This window comes from Netta rufina (assembly GCF_964035555.1).
Source record: "Netta rufina genome assembly, chromosome: 2".
Lineage (NCBI taxonomy): Eukaryota > Metazoa > Chordata > Aves > Anseriformes > Anatidae > Netta > Netta rufina.
The window spans coordinates 84309075-84328563 of NC_140124.1; the positions used below are offsets into that span (position 1 = coordinate 84309075).

The 19489-nt window shown below is 35.2% G+C and overlaps 1 protein-coding gene across 1 annotated transcript in view; it reads left to right on the plus strand.

Annotated features, from left to right (window-relative positions):
- Window positions 1-19489, plus strand: part of SEMA5A (semaphorin 5A) — a gene marked incomplete at its 3' end in the record, with an annotated part of 236068 nt that overhangs the window by 119941 nt on the left and 96638 nt on the right. Inside the window, exon 10 of the mRNA XM_084306898.1 lies at window positions 18879-19086. Coding sequence (XP_084163024.1) covers window positions 18879-19086 — 208 coding nt within the window. The remainder of the gene's footprint in view (window positions 1-18878; window positions 19087-19489) is intronic.

Genomic DNA, 19489 nt, shown 5'->3' on the forward strand with positions numbered 1-19489 from the left:
CTGTACAGTTATTCTTCTCTGTACTTCTGCTTTCAGTCATTTATGGAAGTAGGATTCCATGGTAGCTGAACCTTTTGTCTGACATGCTTTTACATAATCAGAAAGTATGTGGTGCATGAATGTGAGAAACTGTACGATAAAGAAACATAAGTAATAATATAGTGTTATGGAAGATTTTTTTAATAGAGTAAATTCTATTTCACTTTGATTTCACCCAAATGCAGGGTGTTATTGTTGTTTTTTTTGTTGTTGTTGTTGTTGTTAACATTCCTTCTGTGTGCACTCCCAATTAAGCATAATTACTAAACTTTATTTAAAAAAAATAATTAATTAATACTTACTTTTCAGAAACATTAACTGATTGGTAGAAGTGAAAACGAACCGCATGTTTTTATATAGATACCATACCTACAATACATGAGGGTAGTGTGAAAATATCCAAATATACCAAAAAAACAAAGTGTAGTTCTCCTAAAATCTTATGAACTGGGGGAATGACAGTATTTCACCATTTTTGGTGTGCAAGTCATAACTTTAATTTCATTATATTGGTAATGATGCAGGATCTTAGTTCTCCATAGAGTTAGATTATATTGTGTAGAAGCTATGTGGCAGTTAGCACTGAGTTTGCATCCTAAACTGCATGTGGTAAAAGATTACCAGGACAACACTGCTTCTATAAACAACAGAAATCAGAAGGCAATGGTGTTAACTGTGGAAACCAACACTAATTTTAGAACCATAGAATCATAGAATGATTTGGGTTGGAAGGGAACTAAAGATCATCTAATTCCAACCTCCCTGCCATGGACAGGGACACGTCCCAACAGACCAGGTTGCTCAAAACCCCATCCAAGCTGACCTTGAACAGTTTCAGGGATGGGGCATCCACAGCTTCTCTGGGCAAGTCAAGTGATGGGTCAGATTTCCCAGAAATGTTGTGTAGTCTCCAACCTTGAAGGTTTTCAAGACTAGACAGCTATCCAGTCTATATTACAACTAGTTCTCCTTTGAGCAGAAGATTGGATTTGAGACCACCTGATGTCTGTTCCAACCTGAATTATCCTGTCTGTCGCATTCCAGTACAGTATGCAAACTGTTTGGGCTCAACTGCATTTTTAAACAACCCTGTGAGAATAGATGTCATTGTACTGGTGAGGGGCCTGGAGATCAAGTCATACGAGGAGCGGCTGAGGGAGCTGGGCTTGTTCAGCCTGGAGAAAAGGAGGCTCAGGGGTGATCTTATTGCTCTTTACAGATACCTTAAAGGAGGCTGTAGCGAGGTGGGGGTTGGTTTGTTCTCCCACGTGCCTGGTGACAGGACGAGGGGGAATGGGCTTAAGTTGCGCCAGGGGAGTTTTAGGTTGGATCTTAGGAAGAACGTCTTTACCGAAAGGGTTGTTAGACATTGGAACAGGCTGCCCAGGGAAGTGGTGGAGTCACCATCCCTGGAAGTCTTTAAAAGACGTTTAGATGTAGAGCTTAGGGATATGGTTTAGTGGGGACTGTTAGTGTTAGGTCAGAGGTTGGACTCGATGATCTTGAGGTCTCTTCCAACCTAGAAATTCTGTGATTCTGTGATTCTGTACTACTTGGTGCCAAAAGGGAAATACGTTCAATTCCTGATAACTGGTGGTAAGGAATTTATACCTACTGCCATAAAGCAGGATGGACCCAACCCATGCTGTGGGGGATGTATTCTGCCTAAGTTTTGTAGTTATAATTCATTGCAACATTCTTACAAAATTGCCTCTTAAAAATCACAAAACTGATTCAGTAGATAGGTAAATATATAGATTAGATTGAATACAAATGAATGTTCTGTCTTTGTTAATCAAAGCAAAAATCCTATTCTTTGAAGCAGATAGGAAGTAGTTAAGAGAAAATTCTTTCTTCCTGTATCTCATATTCACCTACTTCTCCGACCTGTTATCAGAATACAGGTATGACAGAGGAGAATATCCCTGAAAGTATTAAAAGTGTAATCTAATTTCATTAAGACTTCAGTAGAGATAATATTACTTAAGGAGAGACTGGGAATAAGCAAACAAATGCATTAATCTGCCGTGTAAACAGTCTTCATTTCTTAAAGCTCTGCAAAGTCATCATTCTTCTGGAGATTCTGATGTGCTGGGATTTAACAGCTACTGCTGGTATCAAAAATATATTCTACTACTTTGGAAATACATCTTAATCTTCTGCTGCCCTGACTTCTAACAGAGAACGAAGGGATATATCAATTCCTGCACATTTGCTGTTGCTTAGAACTAGCACAGTGATGCTGTCTTTAGGAAGGAAGAAATCCCTGAAACATTTCAAGGAAAGAATTCACAGAAGTTCTGAACTACAAATTATCTCTAATAATAGGTTAAAGGCGGAGCAGGTTAGTGAATGATCTGACTAGTTCTGACTACTTTTTAAATTTCAAAAAAGTAAAAACAAAATGGTGCTACATATTTCATAGTTTTGTGTACTTTCCCCTTTTCTCTGTCCTTTTGTCCTTTTCTCCTCTTCTTTTTCTTTCTCCCTTTAATTTTATTTTTTTTTTTTTCAATTTATGTGCCTAGGTGTCCTGTGATTAAAAACTTTGCTAATATAAAAAATGTATCCAAAATGTTTTTCAGGATACTACAACAAGAGCAAAAGCTTGAGAAAATATACTCCAAATAGCCTTTACTTAGAAGGTTGTTACAAAATGTATCGATTTATTGGAACAAATAAGAAAATTCTTAGATTTGATGTCTTAGTTTGAGGGTATTGTGAAACCAGTTTCTGGTTGCTGGCTTTTGAGAAAAAATAATATTGATATTGTCTGAAAATAAATTTCAAGATCATGTTTTAAAAATGCTGGAAAAAAATCCCGTGTTTTCTCAGTACTTGTCTCAGTAGGCAGAATATATACCCTCTTGATTATGGTAATTTATGTTTTAGCACTGATGAAATTAGGGTATAGCTAACTTACAAAGATCTAGTGAAACATAAAGAAATATTTACTGTTGGTTGCATAGCTTATCTGTATGCTAAGAGTGGACTTTTCACTTAACTGAGCCTGAATTTTTGTACCATAAGGACAAGTTTTATTTGAGACTTAAAGGTGACCAGAGTATATTAGGAAAGCTGTACCAAGAAGTTCAGGAAGGTAGCATTTCTTTTTTCCCTCTTAAGACCTCAAAATTATACATAGCAATGGAAAGAATAATGATTAAAAAAATAAAATTAAAAAAATATATATTTGATGAAACACATGAAATAATGATTATGAAGGCATGTGGAGGTTTCAGAAAGAAATTTCAAAAGGAAAATGCAGTTGGATTTTTCATACATTTGCCTACAGCAGGAGAATAACAGGTATTAAATTTACACAAATGTAACATTTTTTCTGTTGAAGCCGTCCCTGATGTTGTAGGTTTTACAGAGATTAGTCCTTACCTCATGAAGTGATTTGGAGTATGCATGACATTCATTTTGGAAATGCTATCAAAACATTTTGTATTTCTACCATTTGTCTTACTAGACAGTAAATTGATGCAAAGTAGTGCAAGATTTGATTCCTCCACTTTTTGTTACAATACTATCTTTTTGCTTTTGTTTTTGTTAGCGATACAGGACACATTTTGCTAAGGAACAACTTAAGATCTTAAAAAGAAGAAAGAGGGAAAGGGAAAAAAGGGAAAGGGAAAAGGGAAAAGGAAAACAAAACAAAACAACAACAAAAAAAAACAACGTATATGTGGTTTTGCTTCAAAATCTTGGAGGAAATATTGTCATTTTCCTGGCAGACTACAGGTTCTGATCAAAGTGTGCAGCTTTCATATTTAATGAGCATAGTGTCATAATATATGCAGTAAGTGTGAAGCTATGGACCTTAACATTATAAGCAAAAATATATGCTTATATACATTTCATACATGGTGCAGAGAGCATCAAAACTTAATTTGACTGCATTTTTTTTCCAATTTGACACTATTTCTGACTGTATTATCTCAAGTGTGTTGAGATTATTGAAAGTAATCTGCACAGTTTTTTTTAGAAAGAAGCTCTAGATATTTCCTGTAAGTTTAACAACACCTGTTTAGTCTAGAAACTGCCATATAAATGCAATAATAACAATGTTCAAAGTAGTTATAATTTGAATCACAACTCAAGTGTGAAAGTGGTAGGTAGACTATTTGTATGTATTAATGCTTTCTAGTTCAAAAACAGAGCAGCAGGAAAAATCAGAGTGCAGATAGATAATGGGGCATATGCACTGTAGCACGCAATAGTTACAGTTTTAAAACTCTTTCTTGTCTGTTAAGATACTACCAAAGTTAAAAGAAAATGGTTGCTTTGATTCTGTCTTTCCTTGATAAAGGCATAGTGTGTTTATACACACTTGTAAAGCTCCACTTCAGTGTTTTTAAAAATACTTCCCTGTAACTTCTTGTCCTCCTGGCCTTTTGTGGTATCATTTTAAGAGCTTTGAAGCATGGACAGTTACCAATTACTTTTCTGTCTAGAAATGGTGCCCCTTGGAAGACACCAGTCAGCAGCATGATGATCATGAACATTGTTAAAAAAAATTATGCAGTACATCATCAAAGGAATAACCTTATCCTCTGCTGTTTTTGCAGTGACCATAACCACTGATAAAGGAAAATCTACTTGAATGAACACCTTGTTTATATTATTAATCTTTCCATGAAACATTTTGCTGCAAAGCCTGAAAAAAGATTGCACTGTTTTGGCTTTGAGAGTCTAATGTTCACTCTGGGATTCATGCTAATGTTATTACTGAGAATGCTTCTTATATGCTCTTGCCAGAATATTTATAATATTTTCCATTCAGAATAAAAAGAAAAAAAGGTAGTGCAAACTATAGCCATTTTACTAGGTAATTTAAACACAGAAAAGTTGATTTGCCTTATGTATCGTGTCACCTGTACTGGGCAAAGTGTCTTTAAAATGTTACCAGATTGGAATGGCCATGTTTGAAGTCCAGGCTACAAATAATACTGTCAGACTTTAGAGAATCAAACCCTGAATTGTAGATGTTTCCTAATGATTTCCCTTGGCTTTTTCACTCTGTGTGGAGATCTTTCATTCTGCCAGCTCCAGTCAGATAGCGCTAAAGAGGTTTCTTAATAAATTGATGACTCTAAGCAGAGCTGGTTAAATTATTCATTGACAGCAATTTATGTGTGAGAACCATTGCCCTTTATTTGGTTCACAAATTACCCACTATTTATTTGTAGTCATTTTTTATTGTTATTGTCAACTCATAAATAGGTCATGATTTTGATTAGTTTGTTACTGGTATTTGCCCAGATAGTTTGTTCATATTTTAGATAGCATGTTCATGAATTGCTTGCTGCAAATAGATGGCATTTGTATTCTGTTCTCATGGGACAAATTTAAGTAGGAGAAGCCTTTTTGTCTGTTCACAAGTTATGGTTATGTCTTTATAATTGCCCAGCTCTACTGAATAAAGACTGTAAATAAATGTCCAAAGAACATACGGCGTGGGCTCTTCTATGCCATCACTGGAAGTCAGAATTCGTGCCAAAAGCAGCCACTGCCCAAAGAACAGCCGGCTCTGTTTGCATGCAAGCAAGACTAATACACAGACTAAGGAGAGAAGCTGTGAAGAGCTGGTTGAGACTTCATCTCAACCTTCCATTCCATTCCAAGGGGACAAGCTCCTTTTTGTCAAAGTGTTGCTGAGCTCTCCACACTTATTTGACTACTTTACAAATTTAGGATGACCAAATAACCTTTCCTTCTTCCTTCCAAGTTTTTTAGAGACTTGGCAGGGAAAGGAAACCAGACTGGAAAACCCCTACATTCATGTGTTAGTAGGTGATTCTAAAGCACAGAATGTGAAGCTGATGGTGGAGGAGGTGTTCCTGCTGCCTTTAAGGCTGATGTCTCTGTTAGCGCCTGATTTATTTTTATTTTTTTCCTGCCCCAAAACAAACAGTGTGTAGCTCTTGTGTGAATACTCAGTCAGTGTTCAGAACCCTTCTTGAGAGATTTGGGGTGGAAGTGTTCCATTTCAAGGGACCTGGCTATACAAGAGCTTTTCAGAAAGCATTGGGCATCTTGGTACATTACTGAGCATTTTAACATCTGTAGAATATTCTGCAAGGCCTTTTACTTTCGAAAAGCCTTTCATTTAAGGTGAAGAGTGACTTAATGAACCCATTGCCAAACAAAGAAGAAAGCTGAATACTTATGAAATCAAAATATTTCAAACCCTACATGAAACTCCTTTTGACCCTGAAAAAAAGGAAATGGAGGATCACAAGTATGATGACATCATATATATGGTAATCAGTGTGAGCTGTGTGAGTAAAGTTATTGTTATATAGGATATTCTACTGAATTCTTTTTGTTCACATTTATGAGCTTCTTCATTTTGCAGCATTTTTCTCTGTAAGCCTCAATAAATCCAAATGTTTATGACTAAGCAAATATAAGCAATGCCACTAGTAATCAGTGTGTTTGTTGTTTCTTATTTATTTTTATTTATTTTTATTGAAAGAGTACTTGTAAATGAAATATTATGTTATTGACAGTATTGTGGCCTTTCTATGAAGTGTCATGTAACCTGCAGGTAGATTCACAAAAATGTAGATTAGGCTTCATCTGTATTTTACTATATCAAGGTACTGAGTAAGAGTCATAAAATGCATTTGCAGAGAAGACTCACTTGTATACAAAGTCATTCCTTTAATTTATTTTTTATTTTTCTTATCTCACAAATCTTGGAAATTTTTTTTCTATAACTGCACATGTTCAGAAGGAATGGCAATGACCACAACCAACACAGTGGCTAGATCACTTGTCTAGGAGATAAGAGCTGATTTTTAACTATTGCCCTATTACCAGATATCTCAACTTTTAGACTCTTATACAAAGAATATAATGTAATATGATAATATATATTATATATTATAGCTATTACTGCTTTAATGTTGTAGGTTAGTGAGATGAAAATCTGCTAGGGAGGAGTTCTAGGTTCATGTCTCTAATAGCAATTTTGCTGCTGCCTCATGTCCATTTACTCCTAATTTACATTCTGTTGGAAAGAAAATGAGTGACAGCATCTTTCTTTCCTTCTCTGATTTTGGACAAAAGTTGTGCTTTAGGCTGAAACTGCTGCTGACATTCTGTGCAAATCATAGTGGATTTGTACTGGTTATATATACTGGATTTGGCTCATCTGGAGACAGAGGCATACAGACGCATACTGTGCAAGCTGCAAATGAGTTTGAGTAGAAGATAGCCCTTGACTCATTCTAGTCAGCCAAATTTATAATGCTACTGGATTGCTACAGCAGTCAGTTGTCTTTCTGACACTTTCAATCAAAATAGCCACATATGATTCAGTTAAGAAATCAGGCAAGGTTTATTGTGGGTTATTATCTGAGAAGTAGTTTTCTCCACTTGTGCATGTAAGTGCTTCTTTGATCTGGGTGCTGGAAAATTTATTCAGTGGGAAAACACTACCATATTCATAGCATGCTTTGGGTAGTACAAGGTACTTATTTATTGTGGTGGCAAAAAGAGAAGACAATAAAAAAGTAATAGGAGCAATAAGCACTCCCTGTCTGGTCAGATCCAATCAGAGTTAATACACCTCAACTTTAGAAGACTGGCAGTGATCCAGGGTCTGTATTCCATAGTGATTTTATCCTTTGTGTACAGCATGGCATTTTTCACTGCTGCTCTGTCAGATAGCAAGCTTTAAATCATAACAACCATTTCATCTTACAATTAATATCTATGTGTTTTTGTTTGTTTGTTTGTTTGTTTTTTCCTACTGTTTTATTAAGAGGTTACACATTTCTTTGCACTATCTGAGCAGTTCAGCCCTAGATACTGATTAAATGTTATTGGTCTTTCTTAAGTTGCAATGTTTTCTCTTACTGAGAAGAAGCTTCTGGGAATTTAATATAGACTTATTAATTACATTTTGAATTGTTTTATTTAGCAGCAGCCTTATAACTATATTTCTGTTTCCTTTCATAATCCATCATATGAAAATATGATAGAGATATGGTTTAGTGGGGACTGTTAGCGTTAGGTCAGAGGTTGGACTCGATGATCTTGAGGTCTCTTCCAACCTAGAAATTCTGTGATTCTGTGAAAATTAGGTGTCTCTTGACAGGTGTAATGTTTCCCATTCAGAACCAAGAGGCTACATATGACTTGTGTCATCTTTGCCTCAGTTTCAGGTTTTGTGTGTGTGTATGTGTGATTTTTAGTAAAATAAAAGTTGGATGATGCCAACAAGAATGTCTATTAATACAAAATATTTTGAAATGGGTGTTCTCTAGAATATATGCTTTCACTTGTAGCTCTTGATATTGGATCTGGGAAGTGATTAAATCACCATTACTGGAGGTCTTCAAGAAATGTGTAGATTTAGAACTTAGTAGCATGGTTTAGTGGTGAACTTTAGTACTAGGTTAAGGGTCAGGCTAGATGATCTTAGAGGTCTTTTCCAACCTGAATGATACGATGAGTTTATGATCATTTAACTGGTCTTAGGGAGTAAAATGTTTTCACGTCCGGGAGTGAAAACTCCCAATGTTTTGTTTTTTTTGAGAAAACTCCCAATGTTTTTCACGTCTGGGAGTGTTGCCAGTAACACTGCTTTCAACCACCAAAGAGAAATGCTATATCTGAACTGCAGCCTAATTTGTATTAATTTGCTTTTGTTTGGAGGTACAAACTAGATAGCTCACTTGAAGTAAAACCTTAGGTACATCCCTAAAGAATCTTTACATGCTGTTTCTTGTCATAATATGTTGATAAGAAGACTTCATATTCAACAAACAGAAATATTTGAGACTTCTAAAAAGTAAAAGTAGTCTGATAGCACATGCAGGTTAATGTGCATATGGGTAGGATCTCTTTGCTTCAAATAGAGTAATTATGATAAAAGGCAATAAATATGTACGTCTACTTTTGCCTGTAGGTTTTATGCACTAACATAGTCTTGACATTTGTTCTATTTCATTTTGAACCTGACATTGAAATGCATTCTTTTTCTAAGCTGGAAAAATGTGTCTTTTTGCATGCCAGCCTGCCGTAAAAATAAATAAAAATAAAAATGCTGGCTACATTTGTCATACTCCTTGTAAATTTTATTTTGCTGAGTTATTTTTATGGATATTGGGTAAATTATATACAAATGCAGCACGAGGTGATCACTTGGTAAGATCAAGGACTTTGTGTTTGATGTTGTCATGAATTGTGCTTTTGCTTCATATTGTATACATGAGATTTGCTGATACCTTCACAGTGAAGAAAAAGAGAGAGTGCAGGGTATTAAAGCTAAATTTGAAATTGTGTCAATCACCTGTTTGCCAAGTTCCAAGAAACATCTCTCTGCTCCCCAACTCATTAAAGCTTCATGTTATGCTGTAGTTTTAACCACATACTCTCTGCAGAAGCATCATTTCTTAAACCAATGTTAGTATCTTAAGTATTGCAATACATTTGAATGCACACATTTTAATATAACTTTCTCAAGGGGATATAAATAATGATACTTGGTATGGGAACATGATTGAGTAGCTGTGCCTTGAGCTAGTCTGATACACATCCATAGGATTATCCTCCTTTATGAACACAGCAACGTGACAGAGAAAGGCCATTCCATTGATTCAGTGATCCTGATGGTAGCAGCACCCATATGGGGTATGATGAGCTGCGATTTAATTCCTCTTGGAGTTCAGAGTTCAAAGCCATCTGTTCCACCTCCTTGCTGAATGCTTAATTCAGAAGAGAAGGGGTGGCTGTGGATGGGGGAGGAAGCCTCCTAAATCCACTTATTGGTGGTATATTTTTCTGCAGGCAGAATGCATGGTTCATCTGGCCTGAGAGAAGAAGCACGGCAGCTCACAAGCCAAATAGGCAGAGAATTCAGCTAGAGAGGTTTTATTGCTTCCAGACCATGCTGCAAGGACTATTAAAATATTTTTCCAACGCCTTTTTAAATAAGCAGAAAGTGCTCCCTGAAATTCCCCAAGGATATGAAAGGCACCTTTTACTTGCAGAGCATAAAATCACATCAGAACCTGCTGAAAGCAAGGAAGAGGTACTTTTCACAGACTTAGTATATATTGCTTATCTCTCTCCTTCCCTGTTCACAGCAGTTCGATAGTCTTCCTCAGTGGTGCATGGTAATGTAACTCTCAGAGACCATGATTTTTCCTGTCTGCAACTGAGACTTTAGTTCAGCTGTCTCATGTACATCAGGGAAGAATTAGGTAAATGTGTATCACTGGTTTTGATTTCTCAGTAAATCAAGCCAGTGTGCCAGAAGACAGCATAACAAAAGAGGTTTGAAATCTCCAGTGAGAAAAGGTAGTAAGCTGTTCTTATAGTTACATAAAACAGTCTTAGAAAAAGTGAAGTTCCAAGGTGTTTTTCTTTTTTTTTTTTTTTTTTTTCCTTTAGATGGTATTACTGTTCTGAATACCAGTTTCACACACGAAGCCTCAAAAGCCTCAAGAGAGAGAAAGATGGCAATTGGATACAGATCTCACAAATCTTCAAATTGATCCATAACAGCATTTTCTTTGTTAAAACTTTTATAATTGAAATGTAATAAAATGATCTTGCAAGTAAAAATTATGAAAACATACTGTTTCATATAGCCTTAAAACAGATACTGCTTTATGTCTTATAAATAAAAGTAACGCAGCACTGATTGAAATTTTAGTTATTAAACAGTTTTTCATTGACTGTAGACTGTAAAAGCTGCTATATAGGTATTAGGTAGGTAGCTGTTAAAAGGTATTCTAAAGTTACGTTTTATTTCTGAGTAAGTTAAGTGTTGTGTTACAGATGGTTTCAGAACCTCCAAATCGGACAAAATTTTATGAACATGCATCTTATCTCTCTCACTCACATCTTTGATGAGCTGAAAATTTCTTATCAGACTGAAAATGGAAAAGAAGTAGTAAATAAAGGTGTGACAATTAGTATGATTTTTTCAAAATACATACATTTTGAGATTGTTAAAAGTACTTTGTTTATTTTGTCAGACAACATGAAACATCTGTTTAAGGTTTAAAGAGAGTAAAAAAATTGCTGCTAGTGCAAGCTTCAATCTAGCAAGCTGAAAAAGAGGGTGATTTGATTTGAAAGTCTTTCTTTGTGAAGAAAACAGACCTAACTGATGTGGAGTCTGAGATGGTAATCCAGAATGTATTTTGTTGCTTAGCATGGGTTCTTGCTTAAGCTTTTAGAAAAGACCAAGGGGAAGAAGTAAAAATAATTTTAAATTTTAGGGATTACCAGCTTGAAGCTCATAGATGTACTCTTTTCAAAAAGGCATGTTGCTCTGCTTTAGCTGTAGTTGCTTTGTATTTTCATCTCAGGTAAATCTGAATTTCTCTTTAGAAATTAAATTGTCTATTTATATGAAAATTTTTGAATGAGTTGTATTTAAATCCTTCAGCTGGGTTTAAATTCCAGTTCAATGTGAGACATGAAATGGCCACTGAGGGATGGTACACAAATTACGTTGTTTTCTAAAATGTAATACCCTTTTGATTCACAGGCAACACTGCTAATGGAAACCTTAATAGTACCAACTTAGAATCTATTGTACTTTGAGGAGCAGAAGATGTTGTGTTTATTAAAGTGGGTATTTAAAATTTTGTATGTTGTTTACTGGAAGCTTTTGCTGATTCAACTGCAAATTGAATGTGTTCTTGTTAGATTTCATAATAAATGGAAATTAAGTCTACAGGGCATAGAAGCATTCAAAAGAATGCATTATGTTTAAAAACTTTTCTCTGGAAAGCAGTAAAGAAAGGATTGACATGTCAGTTGTCATGATTTTCTTTGTTTTTCTTTGATAGATACATTTCAAAAGTGTTGTATTTGAAGATAGAAACTAAATTCCTGTAGCGTGTTTGAGGTGGTGGTGGTATTTAATCTTCAATAGTCAAACAATCCAGAAAATGTGTTAGGGCTACATTTTATTTTGTCTTCATTTTATTTTTGAGCAATGTTCTTCATTAATTTGCATTTTCTTTATGTTCTACCAAACACGTGGCTTCGTTTGAGGAAAGCTCCTGATTTTGGAATAACTAACATCTAGGTCAGTGCTTCTTAATCAAAAGAGTCATTGAGGCAGCAATTCAGTATCTTGTGTAAAAAGGATAGTACATAAATATTCCCTTCATAAAATAAATTCATGTTAAATTTTGACATACAGTCATGAGAAACTCTTGTTTCTTACAGAGCTACAGCTGAACTTCTCTTCGAATAGGGCACTAAGAAGCTTCTCTAGCTAAAAAAATGAAATTTGTGTCTTGATAAAGCATCAGAATCCATATTAATTTTTTTGAGGTGCAATTTTTTTTTTTTGAAGATAGGATGGAAAGTAAAGAGTATACATAAAAAAAAAAATAATAAAAAAAAAAACAGTATAGTACTACTCAGTAAATTAAGTTGGGAATTTTAAAATCAAACTATTCTTTTTGTATCAATCTGTAGAGGTACTACATTTTCTAATAGTATTTTTAATTTCTAAAGCAGAAGTGTTGAAGAGTCGTTCATATGTCCTTTGGGCTATAGTGTGATAAAACCCATCCCTGTAATTCAAGTATATATATAAATATATATTTCAGAAAACTGGAGGTAAAAGATACATTAAGTAACAAAGGATGATTATTTTCTCTTATCTTCTAAGCCTTCTCCCCTTGCTTTAAAACAAATTGTACCCCACCCCCACATGGGCAAACCGATTACAGCAAAGATTTTAATTATCCATATTCTAATGATGATTTAACTAATTTTAAAGTTAGTTTAAGGAAGAGCAAAAAAGAGTGGGTTTTGAATGCTCTCATATTCTGTGTACCATATGCATCTATTTTATTTTATTTTATTTTATTTTATTTTATTTTATTTTATTTTATTTTATTTTATTTTATTTTATTTTACTTCATTTTACTTCATTTTATTTTATTTTACACAGATTGCTAAATCATAAGGCCTGGGCTTTCCCTTTCTAAGCACAACCAGCTGCTGCATTAGCTGTTCCTGTGTCTTTTTTCTATGTTGAGCACATAAGCCATTATGCAACCTAATACTTTCTGTCATTGCAATAAATTTCTGCCATTAACCAAATGCATGTTTTGCTTTGCTTTCTTTCAGTTCCTGTGGTAGAAGAAAGTAAATACCAGTGATTAAAATTTATTTCTTTCTTAAGTATGTTTATTGATCACCTTGCACTTTGATTTTGTACTGTTATGCACTCATATGAACACATTATTTTTTTTTTTAACTCAATTTAATTTTCTTCTGAAAGACCTCTGCTTTGAGGACAACCTTATTAATATCCACCCCCCCCCCCCCCCCCTTTTTAAGGTGTTTAAATAGTACAATTATATGATGACTGTACATACTGTTTATATACACACATGGATAATATTTAAAAGAAATTTAACATTCACAATTTTTTTTCTCGCATTTCAACAGTCTTAGTACAGTCTGAATGTTTTTATTTTCCCACTGGAAAAAATGATTTGAATTGAAAAATAGTATGCAAAAGCACTGCAAAAAGGAAAAAAAATCAAAATAGTTGAAAAATACCATTTTCTGAAGTATATTCCAAATTGCAGTCCTTGAAAACATATGTAATTTGTATCCATTTCAACTACACTTTAAAATGTATGCCCCCAAATATGCATCTGTTAATTTTAAACTTTAGCTTAAAACAAAAAACCATGATTACTATGTTGACAGATTTTAAGGTTATAAAGTAGGCTGTTTTCACAGTATATCAAGATAGAATAGTATATTTTTAGCAGAGATGATACTTCATTCAAGTTTGGTTACAAATGTTTAGCATCCACTTTCTATCTTGTGTTGACTGCACCTTTCCTCCATATTGGCCAGATTTTTTTAATCTCTTAAGTTATAGCTGGATAGACTTAAGACATTTTACTTTTCTAAACAATACTGTGTAGGAAAATAGGCCCTTATTTATAGTGGTTGTTCTTAGTTTATAATTTACAGTCAACTATACTGTTTAATTTTTTCTTGGTATATGTAAGCAGTGGAATTTCAGATCTGTCAAGGCACCTTGTGGTCCTCAGAAAGTACAGGAATACTTGTTAAGTCACTAATATTAGGGATACAGCTAGCATGAGGATATACTTAAGAGTAATATACAAGTTAGAAGTTAGTTTTGTTCTCAACTGGTACAGTTTAGAAGGCACCAATGACTTTTTTTTTTTTTTTTTTTTTTTGGCAACATTGCTAAAAGCCAATACCATAGGCTTCTCTTCTGAAAGATGTTGACTTAGATTCTGTCTTCTACTGCTGTATTAGGTTGCTTTCAAGAGACATCCCCCCTGTCCAAGGTCCTATGCAGAGCCATATTAAAATGAAGATTAAATTAGGTTTTGTTTCACTGTCAGCTATGGCAAGAATTAGGACTGTTTCCCCCCTGAAAAGTAAATAACAGATTTGTTTTTTTTCTTCTTTTAAAGAGGTGAATGCATATACTTTGATTCTGTCTCACTTTGGACATTTTGAAAAAGATGTTTTTACTTGAAACTGTTACAAAACTTGAGAGATTAGATTTTTATTAGTTTGTTGCATCTGCGTTTGTGTGTTCATTTTCTGTTGTTCTTTGAGGGTGTCACCATTGATACAATTTCAAGCACACTCTTGCAATGTTCTCCATTGCTAGCTGTGCTTTATTTGTATCTTAAACTTTGCTATTTAGTTTTAGAGTTTTGATTTTGAACCATTACCATTTTGTTCATTATGGACTCTGTAGCCTCCAAGCTTGTTCTCTACAGTCTCATCTCACGTTTTCCATTCAGTTCTTCATACTCTTTTGTGCATTACATATTAATACTTCAACTAGATTTTTTCTTTCCTCTTCATCTTCTTTCATAGTTACTGTATTTCTAACATGCCATTGCTGATTTTGTAGGTCTCTTTAAAAGTCTTTCAGTAAAAGTTAACACAGCACATTATTTACTCTATTATTTACTCGTTGTGACCAATATCATTATCTTTTTCTACTCCTGTGTATACTTGGTAATCTTTAAACCAAGGCTGACAGTGTCTGGATTTATTACAGCATGTCTCGCTTACTCTCAGCGTCTGAACATGCCATTCATTAGGATTTGTCAGGATTCTTGAATAAGAGTTGGATTCAGCTTTGACATTTGTGACGAAACTGGGACTTTCACTGTGTCTGTGGGGAAAAAAGTTTCATCTGTTAGGGAAGTTTTTGTTTCCTGTTCTTCACTTCTGGGCAGAAGTGGACAGTTAGTGTGATGATAAAGATTACATTTCCTTGAAAGATTTTGACAGGTCTGGAAAGCTCCATGCTCCAGAGCTGCATTCAACAATGATTTCTTTCCCTACTTCTATTTTTTGTTTCCCTACTACTGTTTCTACTGTTTTTTTTTTGTTTGTTTGTTTGTTTTTTTTTTTGTTTTGTTTTGTTTTGTTTTGTTTTCAACCATGATGTGAAAATGGCTGAACAGTCAACAATTCTGAGGATGGAGCTGTTGCAGGTTCTTTAGGAAACCTGTGATCTATATGATACGTAATATTGCACACTGTAGTAGAATTGCAGTCTTGAGCAAAGTACCTGGCTTTTGAAAGGACTGGTGTAATAGATATGATTTTCTGCTGTAAGAAAGCCTGGCATAGCAATTATTTACATGTTAGTATAGTTTGAAGAGGTTTATAGGTTGATAACTACATCCCCTTGCTAGATACCATACTCTAATGAACATAGCTGCCAATCCAGGGAATCTATCTCTCTCAAAGTTGCAGAATATAAACAGATTGTTACCCTTGCTTGGGTTTCTAGATGGTCCGTGCAAAGTCAGAAACATAGTCAGGAGGAACTTAAAGCAAAAGAGATAGGTTATGGATGATTAGGAGTAGGAGAGCCTGCTGAGGCAGCGGTAGATCTCAGATAAGATTTTGTTCTTTTTGACTGATCAGGCATATGACCGCATTGCTGCTGAAGTAGAGTGTTTCTCTGGGATAATCTATAGGATCTCTGACACTGCTTCTTCACTTAAAGCCCAGTCATTTATGACTTTTGACATTTCTGTATGAGTGCTGATCCTATCAGAAGATAAATGGAAAAGGAATCACTTGGGAGATGCTGGAAAAAAAAAAAAAAAACCACAGAAGGAACTGGAAGGAATGGAGACTGTATGCCAAGCTAAAAAGGAAAAAGGACAAGAGCAATGACAGCTGTGTTGAGGAAGGCAATTGCAGTTCTTGAAATGAGAATATTTCATTTGCTTGTAGAGAAAAATGCTGCTGTAACCATATTCTCCAGGCCATAGATCCAAACTTAAAAAAAAAAAAAAAAAAAAAAAAAAAAAAAAAGCAGTTCTGATTTCTATAACAAACACATTTGACGGGAAGAAAAGTGCAAAACATACTCTCTTGTCTGTGTTCTCATTTCCTAAATTAAATGTGCATGGGAGGAGACCTCCAATCCTGTTTGTTTTTCTCTCTTTTGTCTTTGGGGAAGTGTCCACAAGTGACTCAGTCTGTAGATGCCAGGCCTGGCACAGCAGCAGTAGGGAGTATTAGTCTGTATGAGAAGCAAATACTGAATGCATAGTTGATTTTTTGTCTCAATACAGAAAAAAGATGGCATGCCAAGTACAGTGTATCAGCAGTCACACTGAATCTGTTGAATGCCAGTTAGACAAATGGTATAGAACTGTACTAACATCTACAAAATGATTTTTCATTATTCACATGTGTAAAATGATTTCACTCATTCTTCTTTTCTTCCTTTCACTGTTCCCCCCAAGCTCATCTGTTTTTCACTCAGTGACTAATGCAAACATTAATTTAATTTATTTTATTTTTTGGGGGGGGATAATTCTCAGACCACATTTTGACCATGAAACTTGTAATTATAGTTGAGAGTCTGCACCCAACAAGCACTAGCAGAAGCACATGCTTGTTATGTTGTTTGATCAAGCTAGTAATTACTTAATTGTGAAGCAAAACTGATTCTTGGCAAAGGTTTAATTATTTTTTAACGTCTCTATTTTAAGTGGCTGACAAAAAACCAGTGATAATCAAAATTAGAATATTTTTTTTGTCCAAAATGTTAAATTTTAATTAAAATTGTCATTTAATGGGAGTTTTTCTTTTGTTTCATTTTTTTAACAAATACTCTTACATATGATAAATCCTGACAACTTTGTATATGCTAACATGGAAGAAAAAATTAAATAGTTGTATGAAGTGATTTTACTCAGAATTGAGAAATTAGTCAGAATTGAGGGGTTAGTCAGAAGACTTTAACATGCAGTCATGATCTCACAATCAGAAGCTTGCTATGGAGAGAGAAGAATGTACTTTATATATTGAGAAAAGTGTTCTTAGTGAGTCTAATTAGTTTGGAGTTTCTAATAAAATTAAGCTCATATTAGCTAGTTATTAAAACATTTGTTAACAATGTGGTTAACGTTTTATACCTAAACTTCCTCCTAACTCTCCCTGCTGTTTTCCTTTATGCTGCTCCCTTCCAGTATTTCTGCGGGTCTTAGATTGACTCTTCAGCCTTCCTCGGGAAAGGGGAGAAGATCTGAACAGCAATTGCCATCTTGGGTTCTCAACCTTCTCCACCTCCTCTTCAGTTTTGGAGTCTGCTTGCAGCTACCATTTGTATTTTCTCAAATTTGCTTACTAGCTGTTCCACCCTGCGCCCTGGTAGCTGCAGACTGTCCCCTGCCCCGTGCCCCAGCGGGGCTGTCTGTCCCCTAGGGACTGCATGGGGTTGCCCCCCCCCCATGCCCTCCTAGAGCAAAGCCAGCACCAGGAAAGCAGTAGGCCCCTGCCCACCAGGCCACAGCTGCCATGCTGTGACCCCTTGCTGCCAAGGCAGGGCCTGAGGCCTCCACTGCCAGCTCCCTACCATGCCTCTTCCCCTCTGCTGGTCGTGGAGAAAAACACTTCCACTGGGGTGCAGGACAGAATATTTGTCTTGTGAGTGTTACCTACTCACAGATGGTATTTTCAGACTTTCAAGACTTTAGTTGAGTAAAGATCAACTTGAGTTGATCTCAGAATGTGTGTGCAGTGTTGGACCTTTAATATTTACTATTGCTGGCACATAGAAAATTGCATAATGCTGCTTTGGTCAGAGAGCTAGCTAAAATATTTATCAGTGTGAGAATGCGGTTCTTTGTGTTCAGAACAAGTGTTCTTTGATATTTTTAAATTATTTAAAAACTGCATGAATGAATCAGAAATCTTGTCAGTGATCTCACACTTTTTTGAGATACTTAACAGTCTTTGCTTAGAAATCACAATAAGAGTAGAAGTGAAGAGCAATTGTTAAAAGATGTGATTTCTCGGAAGCTGAAATCCAGATAACCAAAAGAAGGGAAGCAGCCTTATTTTATTGCCATCTTCACCTATGCTCAGTTAAGACACATATAGGTGTTTATGCATACATATGTGCTTTATTAAATGAATGCAATACATGTCTAAAACCCATAGCTTTTAATATATTCAGTCTTAAAGCAGACGGGGTAATGGTAGACTTTATTGCTTTGTAAGCTGCTTTAAACTTTGAACATTTGTTTTTGAGAGACTACTACTGTGAAGTCTGTCCTGCACTAATGAAATTATTATTATTTTTACTGTTTTAGACTACACAGAGAACATAATGGTTGTTTACAAGTTCTTTTCATTATACTGTAAGCAATATTGGAAACTCCAATGAGATCCCCACGTTTTGAGGCTTCATAGAATTCATCCTGTATAGGATGAAGACTTATTCATCAAATGACACCAAGTAGGTAGAATTGCTAATATGATTTTTCATAACTCATTTTTTCCTCTTGCCTTTGCAGACTATGGCACTATTAAGAAAGTACTTGCCCCAATGAACCAGACTTCGAGCAGCTGCCTGCTTGAGGAAATTGAACTCCTACCGAAGAGTCAGCGAGAGCCTATCAGGAGTCTTCAGATCCTGCATAGCCAAAGTGTCCTGTTCGTGGGTCTTCAGGAGCATGTGATTAAAGTCCCCCTGAAGAGATGTCTATTTTACAAAACATTCAGGTAACAGCTAGCTTCATATGATTGGAGAGAAATGCTTGTGAAGCTTTCAGGAAAAATTGGAAAGAAAAGTGACTTTAAGTAGGAATCCAAATGAATTGTGCTGACAGAAGCACAGGTAATTCTCTGAGCTACGATTTTTTAGGTACACCATTTATCAGAACAGTCTCTGGGGACGTCTTCTGTTTGATCAAACAAGAAAATTAACTTTTAGGAATTACCCCTTGGTTTTAGACTGTATTATGGCAATTAAGGAGTTTAAAGCTCAGCATGAAACATTTTCTATATATTACCTAAAATTGTGTCTGGTTTGCAACACATTAGTGACTATTAATTTCATCTGATTAGTTGTGTCTTCCTTTGATATGTGTGGTGCCAGTAATTCAGTACAATTGTTCTGTTCTAT